The 26,192-nt window shown below is 33.5% G+C and overlaps 1 protein-coding gene across 4 annotated transcripts; it reads right to left on the reverse strand.

Annotated features, from left to right (window-relative positions):
• Positions 1 to 576: 576 nt before the first annotated feature.
• On the reverse strand, positions 577 to 25,463 carry EXT2_1 (Exostosin-2; the record flags this gene model as incomplete). Of its 4 annotated transcripts, XM_012942863.3 has the most annotated exons (16): positions 25,394 to 25,463; positions 23,441 to 23,818; positions 23,231 to 23,404; positions 22,982 to 23,198; positions 22,827 to 22,948; positions 22,605 to 22,789; positions 21,226 to 21,301; positions 20,354 to 20,512; positions 17,410 to 18,082; positions 16,639 to 16,821; positions 13,850 to 14,224; positions 10,478 to 10,706; positions 7,437 to 7,626; positions 6,170 to 6,336; positions 3,920 to 4,033; positions 577 to 897 (listed from the first exon to the last, which is right to left on the reverse strand). In XM_012942863.3, exons 9-16 carry the CDS (start codon positions 17,898 to 17,900, stop codon positions 577 to 579), a joined length of 2,070 nt encoding a protein of 689 aa, XP_012798317.2. In that variant the 5' UTR covers positions 17,901 to 18,082; positions 20,354 to 20,512; positions 21,226 to 21,301; positions 22,605 to 22,789; positions 22,827 to 22,948; positions 22,982 to 23,198; positions 23,231 to 23,404; positions 23,441 to 23,818; positions 25,394 to 25,463. The 4 variants fall into 4 exon arrangements, with proteins under 4 accessions (XP_012798317.2, XP_051068239.1, XP_051068240.1 ...); XM_051215059.1 differs by lacking the exons at positions 577 to 897; positions 3,920 to 4,033; positions 6,170 to 6,336; ... (3 more) ...; positions 16,639 to 16,821; positions 17,410 to 18,082 and having other exon boundaries at positions 20,312 to 20,512; positions 22,982 to 23,193; XM_051215060.1 differs by lacking the exons at positions 577 to 897; positions 3,920 to 4,033; positions 6,170 to 6,336; ... (3 more) ...; positions 16,639 to 16,821; positions 17,410 to 18,082 and having other exon boundaries at positions 20,312 to 20,512; positions 22,827 to 23,198.
• Positions 25,464 to 26,192: the final 729 nt, after the last annotated feature.

Genomic DNA, 26,192 nt, shown 5'->3' on the forward strand with positions numbered 1-26,192 from the left:
ACTAAAATCTGAGAACCACATATAGTAACTAGTTAATTTGCAAAATATCAATCCATCATCGCAAACTTAACTGTTCCTTTTGCAAATATCAGTCAATTGTTTCAGATTACATTGTTCATGCCTTTTCATACCAATTGCGTTCCGTTCCCGTTCTTTCCTTATCGATCTTCTATTGAAATACATTCTATGCCTGACACCGTTATATACTACTTATATGGATATAAGTAACCCACACCAAAATATCATTTAATTCACATAATACCGAGAAGACTAGAAACAAAGCTTAGCATATTATCCAGTTGTACCCAACTATTAGGTTACACAATATTGAACAGATTTAAATGTTATACACCTCATCATGATAATAAAATGTTTCATATAATAGGGTCAATTTTTTTTCACTTTTCGTTTAAATAACAAAGAAATCCACAATAATCTGAAGACTTTTATTTTGAATTTGAGAAAAACAGAAGCGGATGACATATAAGTAAATGTTCATATACATAACATATGAGCTGTAATACTACTGTTACTATTATTATTAGTAGTAGCAGTATTAATAACATTTAATACATTTTATAAGGCACCAGCTGTTATATGAGAAATTTTCATTGGATAATAACTTGTTCTGTCAAATTGTTGTACAAAAGATTTCAATCGACTTACATGAAATGAACAATGTTTCGGTGTAATATTACATTCATTTGATAAATTATACAGATTAGATGAATAATTGTTTGTAGATGAACGGTTACTGCCACTGGTGCTCAACACCGACTGACCATTAGATGTTTGTATAATGAACCAATAAAAGAAGATATCTTCACATGTATCTAAATCATCTATAAATGCTTTGACAGAACTTGCTAAAAGATCTGTATACAGATGTAAATAATGCTGCGTGTCCGGATAAGATGAAAAGGGAAAACAAGCATATTGTTAGTTTATCGATAATCACTAAAATTATTAGTTTACACAGCTATAAATTACACATAAAATGACAAATACCAAAAGCTTATAACTAAAAAATAGACAATATTGTAGTTCAATGCATTATATTTATTTATTTAAACACATAAACACTGGTAAAAGGAGGTACCAAATATGTATGCGCCACACAAATCATTCGAACTGTATAAGGGTTGAAATACTGCCTGGGCACCTAAACCGAAGCAGATGGTTTTCTTAGAGGGCCACTCCCCAAGCATTTGACCTAGAGGTTTAATCCACAGGGCAGTGGAGCAACTTCAAGAGTTACAGTTCAATGATAACCGGTAACCAACAATTGGTTCATACGTCATTTGTTTTCTCGGGATCCTGGAGCCCATGTGCACCATTGGTTTGAAATCAGTTTAAGTGCCGGACATTCGCTTTCCCTCACCTACGTAAACAACAATCCGCCGCGAGAAGGCAGTGAGTAGGACTTCTCTGGAAGTGGCTGTATACGCGCGGCCATGTGAGAGCATTTCGAGGGGGAAAGCTGACTCTCCCCACCCTTGACCGTACCAGGGAATTAACGTCAAACGCTTTACTGAAAAGGGAGGTAAACAGTAGTAGCATGCTGAGAAACAAATTAATTCCGGTGTCACGATGCTTGAACGCGAATCTAAACTAGCGAACTCGTGATCGCTAGAGCGGACTGTTATTAAAAAGGTGGTCACTGCACAAGTTATTGGCTTTTATATGCATTTCAAAACAATAATAATCGATCATATCTTTTTTTAAAATGATCAATATTATTGGGTGACAGATATGAAAAGTGAAAAGTGAAATGGTGCGTAAAATTCTTCAATGTCGCGGCAGATGGGAATAATAAGCTTAAACCACAGACGTTTTAATGTTACTCATAACTATGAATTAGACTTAATAGGAGATTTATACATAATATTTAGTGTTGTGAAGGGGTACTGAAAGTGGAATTATAACGCTGGCTGTGAGACAATATGACCTAGGGATACTAAATTATACAATCATTGGATAATTAGACTGCTTGATTAGGTCACGAACAAAATATAGAGCATAGTACAGGGCAGGTTAAATTTTATTTAACCCAATTACAAGTAGCCTACAAACTGTGAAGACCACAAAAGAAATCGATTATGGCAACTAATTCACTTATTAAATACTTAGTAAGCTGAGCGCATCAAGTAACAAAGACAGAAGTTAATGGATGTTGAATACCTACATTAGAAATGTGTGTAAAAATAAGAGATCTAAAGTAAATTACAATGTTACTACATTTGAATGATATAAGGTTAAAATTGAATCATGAAAGTAATGACTGAAAATAATGGAACAATATTAACAGCACATGCAATAAACTCATCATGAAAAAATGTTTTGGTCTAGTATGTTATCGCTAATCTTACTGAGTTTCTTCTGAATCGTCTTTACGACTTCAGATTAGTCAACAAATTAACAGGCTACTGATTACATTTACATTTGGAAGTCCGTAAAAATATTGAAATCATGTTCATGTGTCCTTGCTGACATATATTTATTATATTTCTGTATAGCAGCTTGTAGTGGAATTCAAAACATATGTTTTGTTCATCCTAGAACTCATTACCTCTGTGGTTGTCCCCCAGTGTTTACAGTGAGTCTCGAATTCCACGCGAAAATCAACGCTGCAAACACTAAGTCACAGTATGCACCCTTTGTTAAATTTGTATGACAATTATTATTATTTATAATGATTAATGTTCTCTCGTGGATAAGGTATTGACTTTTGAAACGATAGGTACTCGATCCGAGTTTCAAAGTTAACATTGGGAGACATACATAAATCTATCTAACGCCAAATGAAGCGCACCGTATTTCTTCAATTTATCTTCTACAAACTTTTCAAAAAGTAACAAGCTTACAACTGCAGACGATATAGATCGATTCAGTCAAGGAGCCTATATATCAACAGAGACATCGAATTTAGTTCTGAATATCAAAAACAGGAAAACAAAAAATCATCACGAACAACATTAATAAGAAATTAATACATGTACATCATCAGTATGATGATGTACATGACATGAATTTTTAAAACTGTTTCTACATTCTGATCCGATTTCGCAAACGTAGTATCAATAATACGAACATTTATCAGAGCATAAGTATTATGACACATGAAAATTGATGTAGTGTTTTATTATGAATAGACTAATATTTAGACGATAAATGTCTTGAAGAGTGATACCTGGTACAGTGAGGTCAGTGAGATAGTAATGCTGTTATAAATTCAATAGCCTATGGTTGCGTCGGATACGAAAAATGATGTCGTTGTAAACTAAAGTGTATTATAGTAAATACAATGACATATATTTATAAGAACTTTCGTTTGAATTTGAACGAACAGTTCCACAGTATTCGAGAGCTAAGTTAATGTAAGACATTAGGGAGAAAGAATATATTTGTAAAACCTCAGAGATCAAATTTGAAGTAAATCCAACGTTTCACTCGGCAATCTAGTCTAAGCTTTTCCAAGGAAATATAACCAAACATCAACACTACCTAATATAAACAGTTAACCGTATACTAAAAGGGTCATACGATTATGTTAACAATTTTTAAAGTGTTCGCTTTAGTGTGTATCAGACATGTGGTGTGGAACGAAAAGTGTGTTAAGATAACAGATTGTATGTATACGTAAGTGGATCTGAGATGTGAGAAGAAATTTCATTGATTATTTATCTCCTCTGATCGGTGAATCTTTAAAAGAAAACATACAATTTTTATGTATGATATAAATTAAATACGTCACATCATGAATAAAATGAAGCAGTCAATAAATGTTTGTGTTATTTTTTGCTGTTCCAGTTAATTGTTCAACATACTTCAAATTCAATCGCTAAGATTTTACAAATATATTCTTCCTACTTAATTACATATATTATTAACATTACTGTAATTCTTTAAAATCACTTACTTTATGGAAAAACACTGATGAAAAACTAGCAGAAAAGGATTGATTATTATCAAATAAATTCCAGATGGATTGATCGGATAAGCTTATTAATCGTTCAGGATTTTGGCACCATAACTACAAAGTAATAATAATTATCACAATAATACTTATATGATCAGTATTGAACATTTTTATTAAAGAGTAAAGTTTCTTTCTTTAAAAAAAGTATCTAGATGAGATTAACCAGTCAGTCAGTCAGTTACAACTTAGGACCAGGCACATACATGAATCGGTTCAAGTGGCCACACCTCATAGCACAGCAAGATGAACACCGGATGCATAAAAGTAGTTAATTCAGAGGTGGTAATATATAAAAGAAAGATTGCATATAAGGATATAGTACAGGAAGAAAGAATTAGTTCGTAGAAAGAAAGATATAAATCGATTTTAATCTCTTAGTTTAAGGGAAGACAGATAGTGTATACACCGACGCCATTGTGATCGGTTCTGAGCCACGTCACCAAGAGTCTCCAACCATTGGTTACGATAGTCACGCGGACCCCAACCAAGTAGTCTGCATCTACCAACATGGCTCAGAGTAAAAGTTAGTGACTTCAAGCACTGATGCCACGTTTTAGTTTGGCCGCCCCTAATTCTCTTCCAACCATCTCCAACATCGGTTAGCATTGCACGTCGTGGTAATCGGTGTTCAGGCATACGTAACACGTGGCCCAACCATCTCAGTCGATGAGGATTAACAACCTCATCAACTGATTTACCATCATTCCCTAATACCCTGAGTCTAACCTCACTATTACTTACCCGATGATCCCAGCAGACGCCAGCAATATTTCTAAGGCATCTGTGGTCAAATATTAGTAGCTTACGAGTATCTTCTACTCTTAATGGCCATGTTTCGCTGCCGTAAATTAAAACAGAACGGACTGCCGCGCAGTATAGTCGTCCTTTTATTGATAGACGGATATCTCGCCTTCGCCATAGGTGACGTAAGTTGGCAAAAGCCAAGCGAGCTTTTCGAATCCGTGCTGAGATTTCGTCAGAGACCAACCCATAAGGGCTGATCAGACTTCCAGGATAAGTGAAGTTGTCAACGCGTTCGACTACTTCACTCCGTATCCTTAGTTCAGGTGTTGACACAGGCCAGTCCTGAAGCAACAATTTGCATTTAGAGGGAGAGAAGCGCATTCCAAACATTTTGGCATTGTTGCTTAGTGCTACCATAAGACTGCATTTTATCAGCGTCTTCACCAAACAGGACTATATCATCTGCGTATGAGAATAACCTTAAATGGATGGTTAAAACTTTGATTTATAAAAATCTCAGTTGTAAAAATCAGTCTTTCGTAATAAGAGAAGAGCCTAGGAGCGAATGTTCTTTGACTTAATATGACAAGATGACAATAACAAGATGAATATAATTGGGATGATTTAAAGATTCAATTTTAAAACAAATGTTGATTTTTAGATCCATGTTACGAATTTCTTAGTGAGAAATTAGCATATAAGTAGAGTTATTAAAATCAGAAATCGGATTGAATTGCATTGAATGATAGACTAGCTATTATGAACTGAATAAATTTTGACACAATAACTGAATGATAAACTTGTTAATAGAAAGATTTGAATGTTTTAAGCTCGGTTTAAATCGAGTTCATGGCTGTTGGTTAATGAGTTCGAAAGTACAGTATAAAGGCTGTTTAATGATCCCTAATTTTTGATAGTTTCTACACAATGTCAGTATATTATGAACACTATACTGAAAGATTCCTTTTTATTATATTACCAAAGTATTCGTACCTACAGAAGTTCATGGTATATTACCTTTGAAACATGCTTTTATCGTTCTTTTTTGTCAAAAATTCCATTTAGTTGTATTCGAGTTTTCAGTATTCCATGAATTGCTTTATAAATGTCTTGATAAAAGACTTCTTATTAACATCGATTTAGGATTAAATAATTTTTAATTTTTTTTACCTGTGTTTTCTAATCACTGTTACAATTGTCATAATCAAAGTTGAGTTTGACACAAATGCTCCAATGGTAAGTTTCCGTAACGCATTAACGCAGTTAGATGAAATTAACAAGGGGAATACAAAAGGAGTCAAAATAATAGAAGTAGAAAGTTTAAGAATTAAAGAATATGGTTCAAAAAGAAGGAAGAAAAAAGATTATATAGAAAAATATTGAAACATTGCTCCAAATAATCTATTTCAAGATTGATGAGTGAATTTTTTTAAATAAGCCAATTACCTCAAATGCACGTTCGATTAACTCAACCGACGGTAAGCATGTATCTTCTTCAATAGAAAAAACAGCTTCAGTTATTATTTGTCGATAAGGAAAAAATCGACCATTCACTGAACCATAAGCTGAACGAACTACATTTAAAGGAACTATTAAAGATGGCCATAATGTAGCTGAAATTGCAACAAGAAAAAAATCCCCAATAAGTTTGGAACATAAGCAACACAATCCAAAGAAATTCAATTTTATCCGGATTCAGATATATATTTTACAGGTTGTCTGTACGGAAATAACTTCCCATTTTTAATCAAGATTACTAGATGCCACAAACTACTTTTCCTTTTTATAGTCTCAGTTAATCCACATAACAAATATCGCTGCAACTCATTGAAAGAGATCAACGAAAACTTATTACAACAAACAATACTGGTCTATCCCAACTAAAGGAGCACGAATTATTAGGAGTTCGATCACGTTACACACTATACTTCATGGAAATTCTGATGTCTAGAATGGATATATATACGTCGGTAGATTACAAAAACTGTTCTTTCTGTGACATCCAATTTTCTTATGCGATCCTCGATCAAATTATTAGATAGAGTGGAATAATACAAAGACGCTTCATTTTTATTAGATCACTGACCTTCAAATGTACCCGATGACATGTTTCAAACAATTAAAAATAGCCCTGAGTAGTGACCGCAATTGTTCATATTCCTATTGGTCCGGAACGCAGCTTCGCTATATCCGCCAGAATTCGAAACACAATAAACAAACAGTACCCCTACTATTGTACATTGAACACTTAGATGACTATGTACATTTATTACCTGACCACAACACACAATAAATAAGAAGTCTTAGTTTATACACAACTAAGTCATGAGTGAAAAAGAATGGAGTAAGAGAGGGATATTTAATTAGCGATAATTTAGGAATAGTTAAACGTATATAGATCATATACTGAACGGAAGCTTATAAACAGGACAACTTAAAAAGACTATAAATGAATTAATTACTAATTGTATAGTAAAAATGGAGATAATAACTCATCATACAATAATTTTAAAAGTTCCAACATCCCCCCACCTTAATGTCCACTTAGTTCTAACAGTTCTGAATCCAGTAAGGGGACATCCTGATGATCAATGTGTCACACTTATTTACAAATGTTGTTCCGTTAAATATTTCAGAATGAGCATAAAATATATATAGTACTACAGTTGTCAAAACACTAAACGGAGAATATATGTAATTAATCAAAACTTACAATCAGGAACTGGATATATTTTATTTGTCCATACAACAACAATCCGTCTCAAGGATTTTACAGACTGAATCGATTTTAACAAAATACAAAGTATTGTGAAATGATTATGAGCTCGAATGAGAGCAGTAAATCCAGTACGTGTAAAAGCTTTAGCAGGGTAAAATAATACTGGAGATATAGGTAGTCCAACCTGAAATGGGAAGATTGGGAAAAACATTTGATATACAGGAATAAATAACATCCACAATTAAAATAACCTACAAACTATACAGTCTCTATAGAATCCCTTAAACAAATAATTGTGTACCTACAAGAAACCGAATTCGACACGGATTTCCTGAGATTTTCATAAGAGGTTGTGAACCATCGACTCAACGAAGACAAAAGTTAGATAGCAGCTCAAAGACGATATAGAATGACAATAACTCTAAATCTTAAGTCGATTGACGTTGGAAAATGCTGAACACTCGATTTTAGTGGCGGAAACGAGTTATGATTATGGTAACACCTGAAAGTTACGGATTCAATCCCGTGTAAGGTGGTGGATGCTAACAGTTAAGCAAAGTGGAAAGAGACAGTTTAACGCCTTCTGGTTTGTAATGTTCTATCTACCGTTAGCTTGCGATTAAAGATTAAAATTGAATAAGTCAGTAATTAAGTACACGTTCATGTATTCAGCAACTTTGAATTGCACTATTTCGAGTAAACACAAATGGCATTACCTAATTAGTCAAACTTAACCAGATGGAGCGGTATTCGAGCTCAGTAATTGAGAACCAAGTGTCATTTAACTATCAATGTACTGCTTGGGAACCAGTATTAAATTTGCCGAGGACATAGTATATTTACTAGTAATGGAGGTTAGTTAGAGATAATTTTTCCCTTCAAAATAAAAACGAATGAAAACTCACTAACATTTGTTCATTATAAGCATATGTAAAGCGCTATCGAACTAGAACGAAGCATGTTACAATATGGTGCTAGCTGAAAATAATAACAAATCTTAGAACACAGAAATGGTAAGTCTACTGTTGAATACTGTCTAATTACATACCAATTTTGAAAGGAGGAGTTATACTTATAATTGGTCTTTGTGACTTACTGAAGAACGAACGTAGTAATAAAAATTATTAAACATATAATCACACAATTTGGTCACTAGGATAAACTACCAAGTCACCTATAAAGATATGTTTACCATTTTTTTTTAAAAATGGGATTATTTTGTGCGAAAATAAAATCTTAACAACAAAGAATATCCAGTTCAGAGAATTTTGCACTAACAAGATCCTCCAATCCAAAAACTTGCTTGCTCGTTGATAATGTTTAATTATAAACTACAACATTCTGTAACTAGCCAATAAAACACAGTGTCAAAATAAACTGAGGCTGCACGAATACTACACATATCTGAACAACATCGTTGATATTGGCCAACAAATTTTTTCAACATATAAATTACCTTTAGTCCTCAAATTTTTAATATTAATTTCTATTTACTGAATTAATACACCAAGTGGGACAGAATGTCATAAAGAAACTATTGATAAATGTTAATGAAAAGATGTCTAACATTACTTTAACAAGATCTGATGTGAAATATTTATGCAACAAATTGAAAGCAAATAAGAAAAAAAAATATTTAATGACATAGTTGAATGGTAATTACGATAACTGAGAATACTTATAGCTCTGATGGATGTAAGTAATGGCGGTGTGGATCTGTTGCCCGGAGAAAGACTTCTCGACCTTGAGTATGCGGATGATACTGTTTTACTGTGCGATAACGGCCAAGCCATGCAATCCGCACTTGATCAGTTGGCAATTAGTGTCCGTAGGTACGGTATGTGCTGCGCATCTTCTAAGTGCAAAGTACTTTTACAAGGCTGGTAGGACCCTGATCCTGTACTCACCCTGGATGGTGAACAGATAGAAGTAGTCGATAAGTTCGTGTATCTAGGTAGCTGCATAAGTGCTGGTGATGGCGTGAGTGATGAGATCAATGCAAGTATGGTGAAAGCCAGAGCGGCTTATGCCAATCTGGGTCATCTTTGGCGCCTTCGTGATGTCAGTCTGACTGTAAAAGGTCGGGTCTACAACGCGTCGGTGAGAGCAGTTCTGCTCTATGCTCGTAAAACATGGCCTCATCGAGTTGAGGATGTTAGACGACTCTCTGTGTCTGGTCATCGTTGTCTCCGAAGGATTGCTGACATCCAGTGACAACACTATGTTAGTAATGCAGAGGTTCGGCATCGTGTGTTCGGCCACACAGATGATAATCCAATTGGTGTCACCATCTTGAAACACCGACTTCGGTGGCTTGGACATGTTCTACGAATGTCGTCCCAGAGAATTCCACGTCGTGCATTATTTACCGATGCTGGGACTGGTTGGAAAATGCGGAGAGGTAGTCAGTGTATGACATGGTGTCGTGGTATGAAAAAAAGCTGCAAAGGGCTGGCCCGTGTTGGTCCTTCACGACTCCCTGGTTGGGGTCCTAGAGATGGTGCAACACAGTGGCTAGAGACGTTATCAGATATGGCTCAGAATGGAAGCCAGTGGCGATCCTGCTATAACCTTCTTTTACTTTCTTCATAAAAAAACGGTTGTATCTTCCTTAACTGAAAGATTTCTTCTGATTGTACCTTTCCGTTTCCCCCATTATTACTATTATTATTGCACTACCTTACACTAGTCTGTTCTTCATTGTTCTCTTTTTTTTCTCTTCGAATTCTCATTGTTTTGTGTGGCGCATATATATTTGGTGCCCTCTTGTACCAATATTTATGTGTTCAAATAAATAAATAAATAAATAAATTATAGCTTAGAATATGAGTAATGACAATTGTCTGATACTTTTAGTGTATTGTACTACTCTGATAAATGATATCGTTGAAAGGAAACTTTTTTTTTTGTTGCTGAACTGACTTTATTTTACCTAATCATATAAAATGTTCCTTTTGTTGCTTTAAAATTAGCAAAGAAAACTAGTAAATTAGGGAAAAAAATTAATGTTAATATTAAAATAAATGAATAATCACCTTAGAATAATTAGGATAATTCCATTCAGCATAAGACCGTGAATATTGAGGAAATACACGATCATTTAATATGTCCAAAGTGGTCAATATAATTTTCTCTATTGATGAAAAATAACGTTGATAAATAAACATTATCTGTTTTCGAAGGAGAGATTTTTCTTTTGATGAATATGTTGATAAGATGGATGGAATCTTTTGAAATTTAACTTGTGGAATATGAATAGCAATTCTAATTTATTTATGGTAGAGAAATAAAGATTTTAAAAGACTATTTCAAGTATAACAATTATGCATTTTTTAAAAAAAAACTGGATTTATCCTAAAACATTTAGAATGATAGTTTCGACCAATTAAAATGATCACAAATGAAATGTTCTGCCCAGGTTTATATTCCAATAATAATGGGGAAGGTTTGTGGTTGAAGATTTTAGTTAAGTTCCATTCCAACTAATTAGTGTTCATGTAAATGAAGAGAAGTAGGATGGTTACTTTGACTGATGTAGTGATTTTACAGCTAAAACAGTTTATCAAGTAGATGATGTTTGACATATTATATATTATCAATGGGTTATTCAGCTTACACAACATTCATTCAAGTGCTTTTGTTGGTTTGTACGTCACATTCACTTGCAATCGTCTAAATAACTTGATGGGATTCTCTATTAAGTCATTTATACGTGATAAAATAGTCGATTTTTCGGCTTCCTTAATAGCTTTCTTGCTTAGTGGTAAAATTAATAAGCACTTTTTAAAAATGAATTTGCGTGGGTAAAGGTTTTTCTGAATAAAGGAATAGAACTATTTTATTAGTAGTGAAATCTCTTCACCCCTCCATATAGCACCAATGTCAACTATCGTCCAATGACATTAAAAACGAAGTTACTGTTAATTAGTGCTTGAACAGAAATAAAAATGACAATAATTTGTGGGAATATTTACCAGTTTACTTTATTTCGAGCAACATTAATCTAATCACTATGAGTTAATTTGTTTCGAACATGGTTACCTACACTGAAAATGTGTTTCAAATTGTCTTGTTACTAGTAGCGTTTTCATCGCCTGAGACTTTGAAAAATCACTGTCAGAAGATTTCAAAGAGCACCTGCCTGGCAATTAGAGGTTTTTAATCCTTACTCCCATAGGAATTTGAACTTCTATATAACATTTATGTTGGCAAAATGGTTGTAGAGTTGCAACGAGTAACCGAAATCCTATTTAAAAGAAGAGGTAAGGCAATAGCTGCTTCAATAACAGAAGTTTATACGAATTTGCATCACTTTAATCTTCATGTAGAGCGAATCTAATTAGTAGCATCATTAAGAGGGTATATTACTGAATGGATTGTCTTCAATTTGAAATTAAATAGTTGAGAATGAGACTAGAGACTATATTGGTTTTGTTTTGTTTGATATTTGAGAAAAAGGTGGACAGATAAAGAGAAATTTTTAACCTAAACTAATATACCTAACAGATTTTGAAATTTTTTATCAAAGATTGAATGCCTCATTTCACAGATACGTATGAGATCAGTTAATATTGAAGTAATAAAAATGACCAAATGAATTACGGTTATCTGTCTAACTTCTCGAAAACACACTAATACAAATTTCGTAAAATCGATGCTTAACAAATTGTCAAGTACCCAAATTCTTTGCATAGAGACAATGAAACTTATAATATTTCATAGAATAATGTATTCAATCAAAAAGACTAATTCTATTTTACAAATTAATGTATCATATTTTGGTTTAACTTTTTACAAGTATCGGAATTAAACTTAGATAACACATTTAAGATAATAATCGTTGAACTTTTCTCTAAATTATTCACTCTTATTTAAGTCTATATGCATTGTGATATTTTATAGCAACTCAAATTAACTTGTTGACCCCAACAAATTAGAAAACCTAAATAAAAAAGACTAAATATCAAAGAAACATTATTTTTCTTAATTTCATTCATTCTGTTATGTTCCGATAAGCATAATAAATCGTAACTTTTGGGATCCATTTATGGACCAATACTATACGTATATTCTTATCGTGTAATTGTTATGTAACTAATCTGCTTATATTCATGTCCCTCTTATTATGAGCTTTATTTTGTCCTATGAACTATGATTCTACGATTTACCATTCTTGAATTATTCCCTGTCTATTCATTACTACCTACAAAACTCGCAGCCACTTTTGGCTATGTCTTGTAAAAATGTTGCTTTATATTTTATGGTACGATGTGGTCTGTCAGGTTGGTATATAGACTCAGTATGCTTGAAATAAATGATTCATATTGCAGAGGCTGAGATTGGAGTTCTGGACTTAACTGGCTGGGCTAGGCAGGAAGCAGGACCAATAAGGACCCTAGACTGCTCGTACGGGTTTTACGCGTCCGATAGATAATTCACTGCCTTCTAATTGACGGTATCTTTGCATTATACATTAACAGGGCACACAGGCCAACAGTTATAACACATCCACTCATAAAGCGTTACAAAAAATATGGTAATTTGAAATCTAATATTAAGAAAACTAACTAATGAAGAATTCAAAAATTTCAGTGTTACATTGATGAGATAAATTATGTCGATTGAAAAATCTTATAGACCTAGTTAGATAAAACCATGCAAATAATAGATAATGACATTCATAACTTAATTTAGATGAACATAGTCTGTTTCAATATCAGAGCATAAAAACTTAAATAGATATGGAATAGTAGTTCCAGCTAGAGTATTCAGAGATACCTAATAAGATAATAAATTACTGTTAAGTTGTCTCTCGGGTTACATATACAAAGCATGGTACTCCAGAGGGAGGTGAGTAAATAGGACTTCTACTTATTTGATAGCCCCATAATATATTATTAGTTTGTGTCAAAGTTTAGTTTGATAGAGACAAAAAGTGGTGAATCTCGCAATAAGAAATCATACAAATTTTTTTGAATTCACAATAAGCGTAATATCAGAAGGGGTTATGTGGAGATTTTAGAAATTTCACTGATTGAAATCATGAGCCAATTGAAGCTAGACCACCACGGAAAACCTAGAAGCACTGGACGGACATTTCGTCCTAGTATGGGACTCCTCAGTAGTGCGCATCCACGATCCCGCACCCCGCGAGATAAGCGTAATAACCAGGCATTTATTGACGAGAAGTTAGAGGTTAGAACATAGTTACAAGAGTAACCTGATAATCTACTAATAAGGTATTCAACTTGAGCATAAGGAACATTCATTATCGATAAATAACACCATTTAACTCCCAACTAATAATTAACAATACAATATTTAAAACATTAAAAATTTGAGGTGCCCTTTGGCACATGATTCAGGTTTCAAGTTAGGAATTAAGTTTTAAAAATTAATCAACTTACTTATACCAATCAAGAACTTCTGAGAAAGGTAAAACAATATCATCATTGACAATCACCGGGATACAACCACAAGCTAGACTATCATACAAATTAAAACGGTTTAAATTGTCCGCATCAATGATCAAACAAAATTCACTAGAACACAATGATTCCGAATAGTCTATCCATTTTTCCACACCTTGACGATATGGTGATTCAGATACTAGCACAAAACGTTGATTATAGGTTGTATTAGATTGGTTTGATGAAGAGTCTAGAACAAGTATGGGGCGCACTAAATTTGAATTTGACGTGCGAGAATCTAATAGGAGGTATTGCACTTGGTAGATCAAATTTTGATCAGTTGATTGGAAAACAATTAAAAAAATAGTACGTCTGACCGGGGTTTTTAATAAGAAAAATAAGAGACAATGGAAAGCAATTATTACAGCTGATGTATTCAGAGATACTTAAAAATTAACGGACGACAATTTAATTTTAAACTTAGTGTTAAATAAACAATCCTCTAAATAAGTAATCCGTAATCTGTTGCCGTTATAAGGGATACGTAATTTTTCTTGAGATGACCAAAGTAATCAGTTGTGTAGTTTGCTATTGAAAAATGAAAACACTTCACATTTTATTTACCGACACAATTTAACTTTTAACAGCCAGATAACACTGACTGATACTTTAGAATCAGTGAAAAATAAACATCTCGATATTTTTCCAAGTTAAACGACGTGTGTTGTGTCAAGGGAGTAGATGAGGTAAACTAGTTCAACTACAAACTTTTGACTAACAAACTCAAGAGAATAAACTTTTCGTCCCAGTTCCTAACTGTAGCCGATCAGCTTCATAGAGCTTTGTTTAGCAAAAATAATTAATCACAAATGTTGACAGTTTATTATGGCTCGAATCTAGCTACACAAATCAAAATATCAACGTATTGGTGAGTACGAGAGTTGATACAATGAGTGAACTGAATTTAAATGAACTTAAGCTTGTACTAAGCTCCTACGACTCTTGATCTAGCCCCCTAACTACTCAAAACACAAAAAGAAACAGAAGATTTGTTCCCCTCTCCGACCGACGATGATAAGCAGAAAATTCATGAGTATTTATGTATTTTTTGGCGTATTATTGAGAAATAGTTATTCAGGATGTGAACTTTATGGCACTTAATTTAAAAGTACGCGCGTGGTCTAGCAAAGAACTCTTCCTTAGTTGATTTTGGTAGTTTTTGGAGACATAGCATTGTTCAACATAGTCAAACAAAACATCAAAGTTGTTACATGAAGAACAGTTACTCGTCAAATATGCGGTTTGCCTTAACTTATTAGAATTACCATCCGATAAAATTATAAGCTGAGTAAGATGATGCACAGGTAGGTGTTATCGGTTTTCAACCACACTTTCTGTGTAAAAGCTAACAATACTATCCAGTTGCCGAAGAAACATAATTCAAAACTGTAACCCAGTGACTGAAGGCCAAGTGTATTAACCGCTAAGTTACCGCTTATTAGTATATAAAATGAAACACAATATGGGATACATTCGCTGAAAACGATTTATTCTAAGTAGTAAGTTGACTAATGTATAAGTGTGAACACAATACATAAAAGGTAAATATTTCTAACAAATTCTTAGGTGAATTCACATAACTCAGAGAAGTTCATGAGAAATACTATGAAGAATAAAATAACAAATACATTGAAGAGCTTTAGGTAGTGTTGAGTTCTCAGAGCTAGATGGCTTAATTGCTGAGCTTTCATTGTCCTGCTGGACAACCTCTTCAGCGCCTACTTCGTGTACAACTTTAACAGCAAATTTAATAGTTAGTAAACAACGTAACTGTAAGCATAGAGAATTTCACTTAATAGAATAACTGGTTAGTAGTGATATACATTGGCAAAAAATATTAGAGAATCTATAGTGATTTTTCAGAGGAACACGATTTAGCTTGACGATTCTAACACGAAACAATGTAGCACTTAGAAATAAACAGAGAGTGCAGGTATTTTATTCTGTTTCGCAAGTCGTTAACTGCAAAACATCACTAATATCTAATGGGACTGAATTATATTAGCAAGATGTTAATGTAAGTGAATAGATGTGTGGATTTCTGAGAAATGTCGAATCATAACAACACAGTCAAACGGAGCAATTTTTCAATTTCTTAATTATGATTAAACGATCGATATACATTGAATTCTATGAAAACAACAGTGAAATATTAGAACTACAATGAAATCACGAGCCGATCAATGTTAGACCACCCTTGAAAACCTGGAAGCACTGGATATCCGTTTCATCCTAGTATGGAACTCTCCAGTAGCGAGCATACACGAGTCCGCGATCTTCGGTCTCGCGTACGAACACTTAACCTATAGACCAGTGAGTCACCATCCAACGGTGCTAATGTTTATTGAATACACGATATTGATCTACCATCTTTAAATGTCTTCGGTGAATAAGTGCCTCACACTTGACGCAGTTGAGGAGCCGTGAACAGTGATCAAGAGATTAAGCGTCCGCGTGCGAGTTCGAGGATCCTAGGTTCGATTCGCGAATGTGAGGTTGTGGATACACACTGCTTAGAAGTTCCATGTTAGGATGAAACAGTCGTCCAGTGAATCCGGAAATACAAATGGTGGTCTAAAATCGATTGGTTCGTGATTTTTATAGAATTCAACAATCTCCGCAACACTATGTTGATAAGTCACACTATACTTTAGATCTTTTAAAAAAAAACACTACATATTCAGGCTACATAAAGAAAAAATTCATTCATTCCATATTATTATTACCTCTCATGAATACGTTGATTCACTACAGCAGTCAATGGATTAAATGCCGGTAGAACTATATCAAATTTCGATCTGAACGTTAAACTTGTATGACTAGCACTGGCAACAACAGCTGAAGCTGTATATTTTAATTTTTCATTTGAAAGAAAATTAATAATTAAATGATTTTTCCCTTCGTTCCAGCTTGAGTAAATGAAACAAACAAAATAAAGACACAAAAATGATTATGATAATTTCTATGAATATTTGTTAACATTTCAACGAAAATTCTGACAAAAATTCTGTGCTGATAATATGGAAGGCGTTATATTTGATAGAGTTTCAATGATTGCAGTGTTTCATTCAGAGCTTCTTTAGAGAAATAAACAAAATTCACTTTGTTATGATCCAAATCTATTTATTTAAATCAAAATATTTAACGCAATAGTAAAACGAGCGAGTTGATACAATGACTAAACTCAATGCACATACACTTTGATTACTTTACTCAAAAAGCTCAAACCAGCAGTTGACATGTTAAACACTGAAACTATATGGATTTCAATCTCTTTAATTATCTCAAATATTTTTTACATATAATGATAATTTCAATAGTTGAAATCATGAGTCAATTGAAGCTAGACCACTATGGAAAACCTGGAAGCACTGGACGGCCGTTTTCCATGGTGGTCCAGCTTCAATTGACTCATGATTTCAACTATTGAAATGACTAAAATCTCCACAAAACCCCTTCTGATATAATGATAAACCGAAAAGAAAAAGAAGACAAACCTTGGCAAATGATGTAAATAACGCATAGATAAATCGATCATTTGATTATCATCTGGATAAGCATATAATAAATCTAATCCTGGGATAATAATACATGCTTCTTCAATTTGATTCACATAATATTTACTAGATATAATGGTATTATATAAGGAAATAAATTGTTGACTAAAACTTGTAAACATTAAACTATCATTTAAAGGATAAATATAAATTCTAATATTATGTAATGATTTGTCAATAATTTCACGAACACAATTACTAATATTGAAACATGTAGAATATGTACAATGTTTATTCATATACAAAGGTAATTGATAATATGATTGTTGAAATTTTCTTGTATATTCTTCATTTGAAATAATCATTATATCATACAATGAATTAAAATTGTTATTATAATAATAATAATAATAAACTATCATTGAGAAAATGATAAAACATATAAGAAAATATTTAAAACAATAAGAACCATTAACATTTGTTAGCATCATTAGGGAATTTGTTAAACTTAATAACAAAATACTACCACGACCATACACCCAACAACAACAACAGAGAATATACGCTTTAATCACAATTAGAATGAATAAAGATCAACAAGATAATCCAGTTGGTCATTTTTTTCCTAAATTTAAAGTACAAGGATCTCATGGAAGATGTAGGATGACGGAACCTAAAAAACAAATAAAAGAAATAAAAAGTACAATTAACCTAACTAAAAATACAAGTAGATTTGGGATTAATGAAAAATAAATATTTGAACTAAGATCAAAGCTTAGCAATTAGTGCGAGGGGAGGTAAAACGTTCAACTTTTAGCCTTTAAGTGATAGATTCAAACTCTATCCCAACTTAGTTCTGTTTGAGCAGCTCATTAGTACTGTTAACTTATAAAAATAGTGTGACTCAACAAATATATACACAAGCCTACACTTAATAAACAAGCTACTGCTAGGAAAAATCCAGGTCATCTAATTTTTGTGAATAAATGTTCGTTCATTTTTGTGACAACAATAGATATCACAAGTTTCCTAATTTGTGTTGCTGTACGATCTTGACTAGTTTCCGACTCATTATTACTACTTTAAGTTAGCTAATTTGTTTATTCCAAAGTTCTATTTAGTTGTTGCATATATAGTCATCTTTGTTAAACATCAGGTTTTCATTTATACTGCTGTCTTCTTTATGGGTTCCATCAATGGGATTATCGTTAGAGTTTTGTGAGTCAGTTGCTACCTTATCAAGTTCTTCACAGATTCCGTTCGTATAAGAATAACCTCGATTGTCCATTAATGGCGATTACCGTAGACTGAATTGAACAAATCTCAAAATAAAACAGGTACGTCAAGCGAACCTATAACCTATGGACGATCTTTGAGCGAGGCTTAGGTGGCCTTAAGAATATCCATCTACTTACTAGGGTTAAATGAAGGTTGTACATTAATGTGAGCGATTAGAAATTAGGGTTATGAATTAGAGTTACAGTTCTCTTCACGAACTCACTTCAGCTACAATGCCAAAATGCTGTTTATCCATATGGATAAATGAATCGCTCGTCGAAATTCAAGGTTTGCTATTTTAAATCTTATTGGCTCGCCCATAAATTATAGTCTCGCCTGTACACCATTACTATTATTTATGTCATCAGGACGTTCAAGCAATGGATTCATGAATGGGAGCCTCTTGTTTCTCAAACTAATTGAACTAGTACCTAAAACTACTTTAAGGTAAAGTGTAAACCAATACTCGACGGTATAATATTTAAAAGGGAAAGAGCGATATGACTGCATCTACATGCACTGTATGATAATATCATAGTTAATTCGAACTACAGAAGGGTAAGAATTTTAATAACAGCGGATTGAAAGGAAATCAAAAACGTTTTAAAACTAACACCGCGAAAGCTTAACAGCCGAAAAATAAAATATTTGTGTATGAAATAGAAGTACATGGGATGATGATAGAATACCTACGTACATCTTATATGAAATATTACTGTTCCAAACCAATAACTTTCCCTTGATTGCTTTCTAAAAATCGTACATAATGAAATAAACGGAGAACTACGTATACAAAGCTTTCTTATGGGATTTCACTTCAGAATGTTGTAAAATGTGTAACATAATGTTCTATAACTAATAACGCAGCGCACCAGATAAATGAAGTAGTCTACATAATCAAATTTAACCCTCACTACTGCTGGGACTAATACAAATGGCTAACGGAACTACTTAAAGAGATGCTACTAGGCTAACTAAGCTTATAAGACTCAGCAAAACTAGATAAAAATTAGCGGACCAAGTATACAAACAATCATTCGGTAATGCGAATATTTGTGTAATGCTACGCGTAACAACAAGAAAATGATAGTCAAGCTATACTTAAAATTGGGTAAAGTCTGATAGAAATTTTCTTCTTGAAGATAACTCTTCTTATTACCCAAAAGCAACATTTTAAGAACAATTCCATATAAAAAAACTCATGCCTTTGTTTATACAGTAACTAATCAAAGCATATTATGACTTAACAGGGTCACTTAAAAGTAAATTTATAATAAATTATCATGCATTATTCCATTTTGGGTGAAATACCCGCCATTCTTATATATTAGTTTAGTTATGATTATACATTGTCGTAAAAGTTCACTAAGGAACATTTTAATGCCAATCTAATGCTAATACACCAACTAAGAAACAAAACAAAGATCTAACCATTCTTGTACATATATAGTTGTAAGTCAATCCTTATTCGAGTATCAATTACAAAGAAAGAACACAGAAGCAAAATAACGACAACAAATCCTTATCAAACACAAGCTAGCCTAATGAGTGTATGTGCAAATGTCGGTCAACATACATGACCAATGAAATCAAACATAATATTTCCATTTAAAAAAATTAATGATTTCAAAGTAGAAAATATTTTATTGAATAAATATTAATTTACAGATTACAAATTATCAGATGTATTGTAAGAGAGCTTTTTGCGTTTGGATTGATGAACGCATTGATTGATAGATACACAATGTTTACATTGATCGCAATGAAATTTCTTTGCAGGTCTACAACGATTACATTTATCACAGTGTACATAGGTTGGTCCATGCTAGATTAGGATATTGAAATGGAAAATATTTATATAAATACTATATTTTTATTTTGAAGTTGATAGGAATTACTTACTAAATATTTTAAAAACATTGGCCACCTATCCGTAAAATAATTAATTCTGCTATAGAGACTAAACGACTGAGAACTAAGGCAAGATTATGGTATACTAATGCACTATCAATATTTTTCAGTGGAAAATGAAGAGAGTATTATTTGGGAATTAGATAAATAATCTATTCACCTGGTACTTGGGTACGAGCCAAACTCAAGGTGTAGTAGCTAGTGATACTACCCAAACTGAAGTGGGAGGAGTGGAGTTCATACTTGGAAATTAGTGGATGAAACTTAAACGCTTAGCCATTGAGTCACTGCCCCACTATTTGAAAATATCAGATAACCTTTTACATAGAATCCTGATACATTAACATTACAAATCAGCAAAATTTTATGGTAGTGATACTTTAGTGAGCAAAATTGTGATTACAAGTAATTGTATGAAAGAAGTAAAAGTTATGGACACTGTTCGAAGAACAGTATGGAAAAATATGAACAGATATTTCTCCGTGTGAAACCATTTGGGGTCTGTTAACTTTAAGGAAGAAGTGGAAAAAGATGTGTATACTTATTCAGATGCTTAAATATTACCAGGTCATTAAACAGTTATTTATGTTATAGTAATATTGGACAGTGTTCTTGGATAAAACTCACTTTAGTTGTGCAACGATCACATTTAGGACAGTGTAGATTTGTTATGTGCGAATAACGTTGACAAATTTCACAAAACCTAAATGTCAAGAATAAATCATTGTACTTGAAACCATAATATGAGTTTATAACAAAGAAAAATTTAGTGTTAAGGAGTATTGTATAATCGTTTTTTTCTGGTTTGACAATTGATAGTGTTATCTACCGATTAATTCTCAACCATAAACTCATGAAGACACAGGAAACCAAAGCTAATGGATTATTCTTTGAATCGCTGAGGATTTTTTAGTTAAACTTCGGGAATGGACTTGCATTTTTGATCATTTCTCCACTGATACAAATATATTCACATTTAACCCTAATTGGGTGGTCGTTTTTGTTTGTAATAATGAACAGAAATCCTCCGATGACAACCATACAGAAACCAGATATATATATATATAGTCTGAGACTAAATAAACATGGAACGACTAACTGCATTTCGGGAGGAGAGAATCTCGGGAAATAAGACATATTAAGACTGGTTATGAGTATTCTACACTTGTTGGTTATGAGTATTTTAATTAAACTTTCACTTTACATCACGTTTCGTAACGTACATATGATTGTTTTCGTCAAGTTGTACTTGCAATACTTACCTCAAAGGCATCTACAGTAGTATGCTACTGGGAGATGTATCAAAAAACTTCGTTAAGTTACTGAGGATTTGAACAAAAACAGATTTCATTTTGAGCATTCAAGTATTGTAGCCATAGGATAGAATATTGTGGCTCAGAGTCGGATACACAGACCTATACTCTGGTAGCCACGCCAGATACTACAACGGGGAATCACTTGGTATGATGCTCATCAAAATTGCTCACTCTCCTCATTTTTAAAATAAGCTATAACAAGTAAAAAATCACATGATCTCTCGAGATTTCACCGTTTATCTGGATGTCTTCAGGTTAACCTGTAGTGCTTAGATGACGTAACTTGTAGCTGAAGTAATAAGAATATAACTCAATTACAAGATGAAGTTTAATGTTCTCGGTTTGAGTTACACCTTACATGTGTGAGGGCTAGTGATACTACAGGGATCTCTAGATGAAAGGTAATGATGAAATTAATACAGTGTGACACAGAAACAATAACTGTTTATGTTTATTCTATTGGTTTATTTTCTACAACTTAATGGTTTGCTCGGTTCTACCTTATATCTATCTGTACCTGTATTTACACTTGGTACGCAAATTTTGCATATTTTTTCTACAGCGAAGCGACTTCAACTGAAACATTTACGTACCAAGTCGCGTCCTTACGATAATCCAGTCTGCACTTTTGACAATCAACAACACAAAAAATGTCATTCAGTCTATATACATTAAGTAACTAGGAAATACCTGAAACATTTCTCTATTGATTTAGGTGGATGGACCAAAGAAGGAAGTAAACTTGTAAACAAGCGAACAATTGAGTCGCGCCTCTGTCCTCTATTTGAATGATCACCAATTTTGTTAGTTAAATCCCTGTGGTTTCGATTATCAGTGATATCACAATCCAGTCTTGAGTGGTTTTCATAAGTGATCTTTAGCGGTAATAGTATTAGCAACACTGTTGATTACTTTATAATCCAGCAAGTTTAAAAATGGGGCAATCTTTTGCAGCTTTTTCTCGAAGAAAAACGGGAGGACTAGCAGATATGGAATATCATTTTGATTTAAACTCTTGCAATTATTTTTAGTAACTAAAAGTGTGTAATTATCGTATATTGCAGTACTTTGGAAGCTTGAAATATACTGTATTATTGAATTGATCTGCTTCACAATTAATGACAATGGTGCAGAGAATGGAGGATCACAAAATATGGAGCATTTATCATCAGGCTTTATATTATTTTTGATGAAATGATGAAAATTTTCTTCTTCCGTTCGACTGAAGAAAAATCCGTTTACCATATTATATCGTGAGTAACGATGTGGATGATAGAAACTAGACTGTAGAAATCAAAAAATAAATGTGCATTTACCAGCCGAATGTCCATATCTAATAAATATGAGTCCAATAATTGTCCTCTATGTATATGTTGAAGTTGGATGAAGTCATGTAGACGTGGTGAACCAATACAGATGACATAGTCTACTGAAAGTTTTTGAATGATGGAGTACAGTCGATTCAAAGTGTCTAAAGAAAAAAAATATTGCTATAGGACTTGTGGGTAAGTAAATACAAGACGTACTGCATGAGCCTTAGAATTTTCCAGCGGTTTTAGCAGGTATGATGGCATTCCCAATAGATTATCTGATAAGTTTTTCCTATACTCGTGCACTTCATGCTTTTGTCCACTCAGTGACAATGAAAACAAACAATCACAAGTGTAACAATAGGCTCTATCTGACTGACTTATCCCAAGAATATCTTCCGATGACCAGTTTCTTAAAGTGTTACTCTGGTACAAGTCCTGTTTCTCACATTCACCTTTATCACGAAATGCCGAACAAGCATAATGAAACGAACGGGAGGTCTGATCAACTATTTTTAACATAGGACCATGTGAACATGTAGGCCCGTCAGTTGGCAGTTCGATTATCTGAGACTTTTTTGGAAATGGAGGTTCCTATAATAGAGAAATAAGCATTGTCATTATGACAAAAATAGAACGAAGTTTGTCAGCTTGAAGCAACACATCCGTTTGTTCAGTGTTACTCTTTAAAGAATTACACAGAAACAGAACTAATAAAAATAGTGAAATAAACTGACAATGGGACCAGTCAATTAGTATGACGTTATTGATTGTTATCTAGCGAGTGCATTATTCAGTTATACTAAATATATCAGGACGCCACTCAGTTCCCGGTTATCAAAACCAAAACTAAGCAGCCTAATTTAGATTTAGCAAGGTACATATCAACATTTGGACGTTTTGTGAAACAATATCACTTCTTATTTTAGCCACTCTGACCCCAATTTAAAGCCAGAGTTCACTTAGATCAGAGATTTACATCGAGATAGCAGCTGAAACGATGATATCATCTGTCTGTATTTGGGAAAAGGTGAGAGTATATGTAAGCATTGGCATTTTACTTTAACTAAGAAGCCTTAATAAACACATGTTTAATAAAATCAGCATTAACTACATTATTTTAGATCATGGTTGAAGACAATCTTTTGGGTTAATTGCAATACTAACACTTAACTGTCACCCAAACGTAAATACGACTGAGAACTTCATGTAAAACTTGTTAACAGCTTATTCACCTCATATAAATCAACCGTTTGAATCGTATCGAATGGGTAGAAAACTTGGTTGTCCTGGGTAAAATAAAGACAGACGCCTTAAGTGTACTGCAGTATACCTAGGACGTAAGCGAGTTTGTCTAGTGAAGTAATTGTTTTGGTATACAATCCTGCCGAATTTCGAGCGAACTTAACAATTCGACGTGTTAATATTGATACAGAATAGACAACTTAAATTTAATTTTGAGGAGGGTTAGGGTATAACTTCGACATATTTCGCCTAAATAGGGAAATTTAGAGGGGAAATCCGCATTGGCTGCCCCAGATTGCCGACCTCCCGAATTTCAGGGGATTTTAACGATGGGGAAATCATAGAAAAACCGCAACAGAAAATCTTGAAGAAGTAAGAATAAATCCCAAAATTTTTCCCCGGTCTAGAGTTGTACACAAAACGCGCAAGCTATTTTGAGGAAATCGCCGAAACGCTCGAGCGCATTTCTGGTCTTACGCCACATTTCTTGAGACTGGTGAATAATATGAACTTTTATATGACTTTAGTGAAAAGCCGAGACCAGGCAATTTAGCTGATGAAAAACTTTTTGCGTTAATTAAGGCTACAATTTGATTATGGTCACCTATAACCACAGACTTTTTCAAAGGAATTTCCATAGTGTACTCCTAAAATCTCGCCTTATTTTATTTGCCTCTTGATTTTGGGGGAATCTTCGGACTTTCTCCAAAGTCAAATAATGATTCGTAACCTTTCTTAAAATTTGGTGTTTTCCCAAGACCTGGGAAAATTTTTGGTTTTGTACCATTTCACCGAAATATGGAGCTTGGGTACTCAGTATGGCAAATGAATTGCATAACCAGAGGATAGCACTGATTAATACCCCTTGCCAAGAACAAACTGGTGTAAGTTTAAGTGTTGTGAAACAGATACTCGCAAACGCACATTGCTTTTCATATTGTCCCTTTAGAAGACAAAGGTAACGCAAACACTTAAATGCAGGACGTCTAATCATATTGTTCAAGAATTTATGAACGGGTCCAACGGGTTTCCGTGTCTAGTAGTACTGAGTAACTAACCCCTTCAGGGAACGCCTAAATTTACGGGAGAGGCAGAATTGAAAGAAATATTGGTAAGTTAAAAAATAGTGCTAATGAGTTGTGTTGTAGGACCTCGTTAATGTCATAGCTGATTGAAGAAAACTAACGACTGAATGCCATAAGACTGAAGTATGTGGTACTCAGTCGTTCCTCAAAACGTTCTATTCTACGTGTGCCTAAATAAAATATTTATGCGGCAAGACTCTAGATTTTCTCCAAGTTTGCCACTCAAGCATTACAGCACAGCCATCAGATTAAGGACAAGAAGGTTGTGTAATAACAGTATAGTGTTATTTAACCTTAGATTAGGAATGTTTACCACTCTCATCTATTCTTTTGAACTCTAGTAAGTCAGTATCTACAAGTGTGCTATTAAAGGATACTTTTGAAGTCACACAATGCATTTCTGCCCACTGTAATTTGCAGAACTTATTTATATTTAAAGGCACGGTCTGTTGGCAATATGGTTTACTTAGTCACAAATGTCCGAGATTAAGTCCTCTGAAAAACAAGTTCAAAAGTTTGGTGAAACAAACTCATCTTAGACGGCGAAAGTGATGGTAATCAATAAATTTATCATTCAGTCAAATACTTTGTTCTTCAAGCAATAAATCCTAAAGTCAGCCGAAACAGAAATCTGAAAC

Source organism: Schistosoma haematobium, chromosome 2, assembly GCF_000699445.3.
Source record: "Schistosoma haematobium chromosome 2, whole genome shotgun sequence".
NCBI classification, from domain to species: domain Eukaryota; kingdom Metazoa; phylum Platyhelminthes; class Trematoda; order Strigeidida; family Schistosomatidae; genus Schistosoma; species Schistosoma haematobium.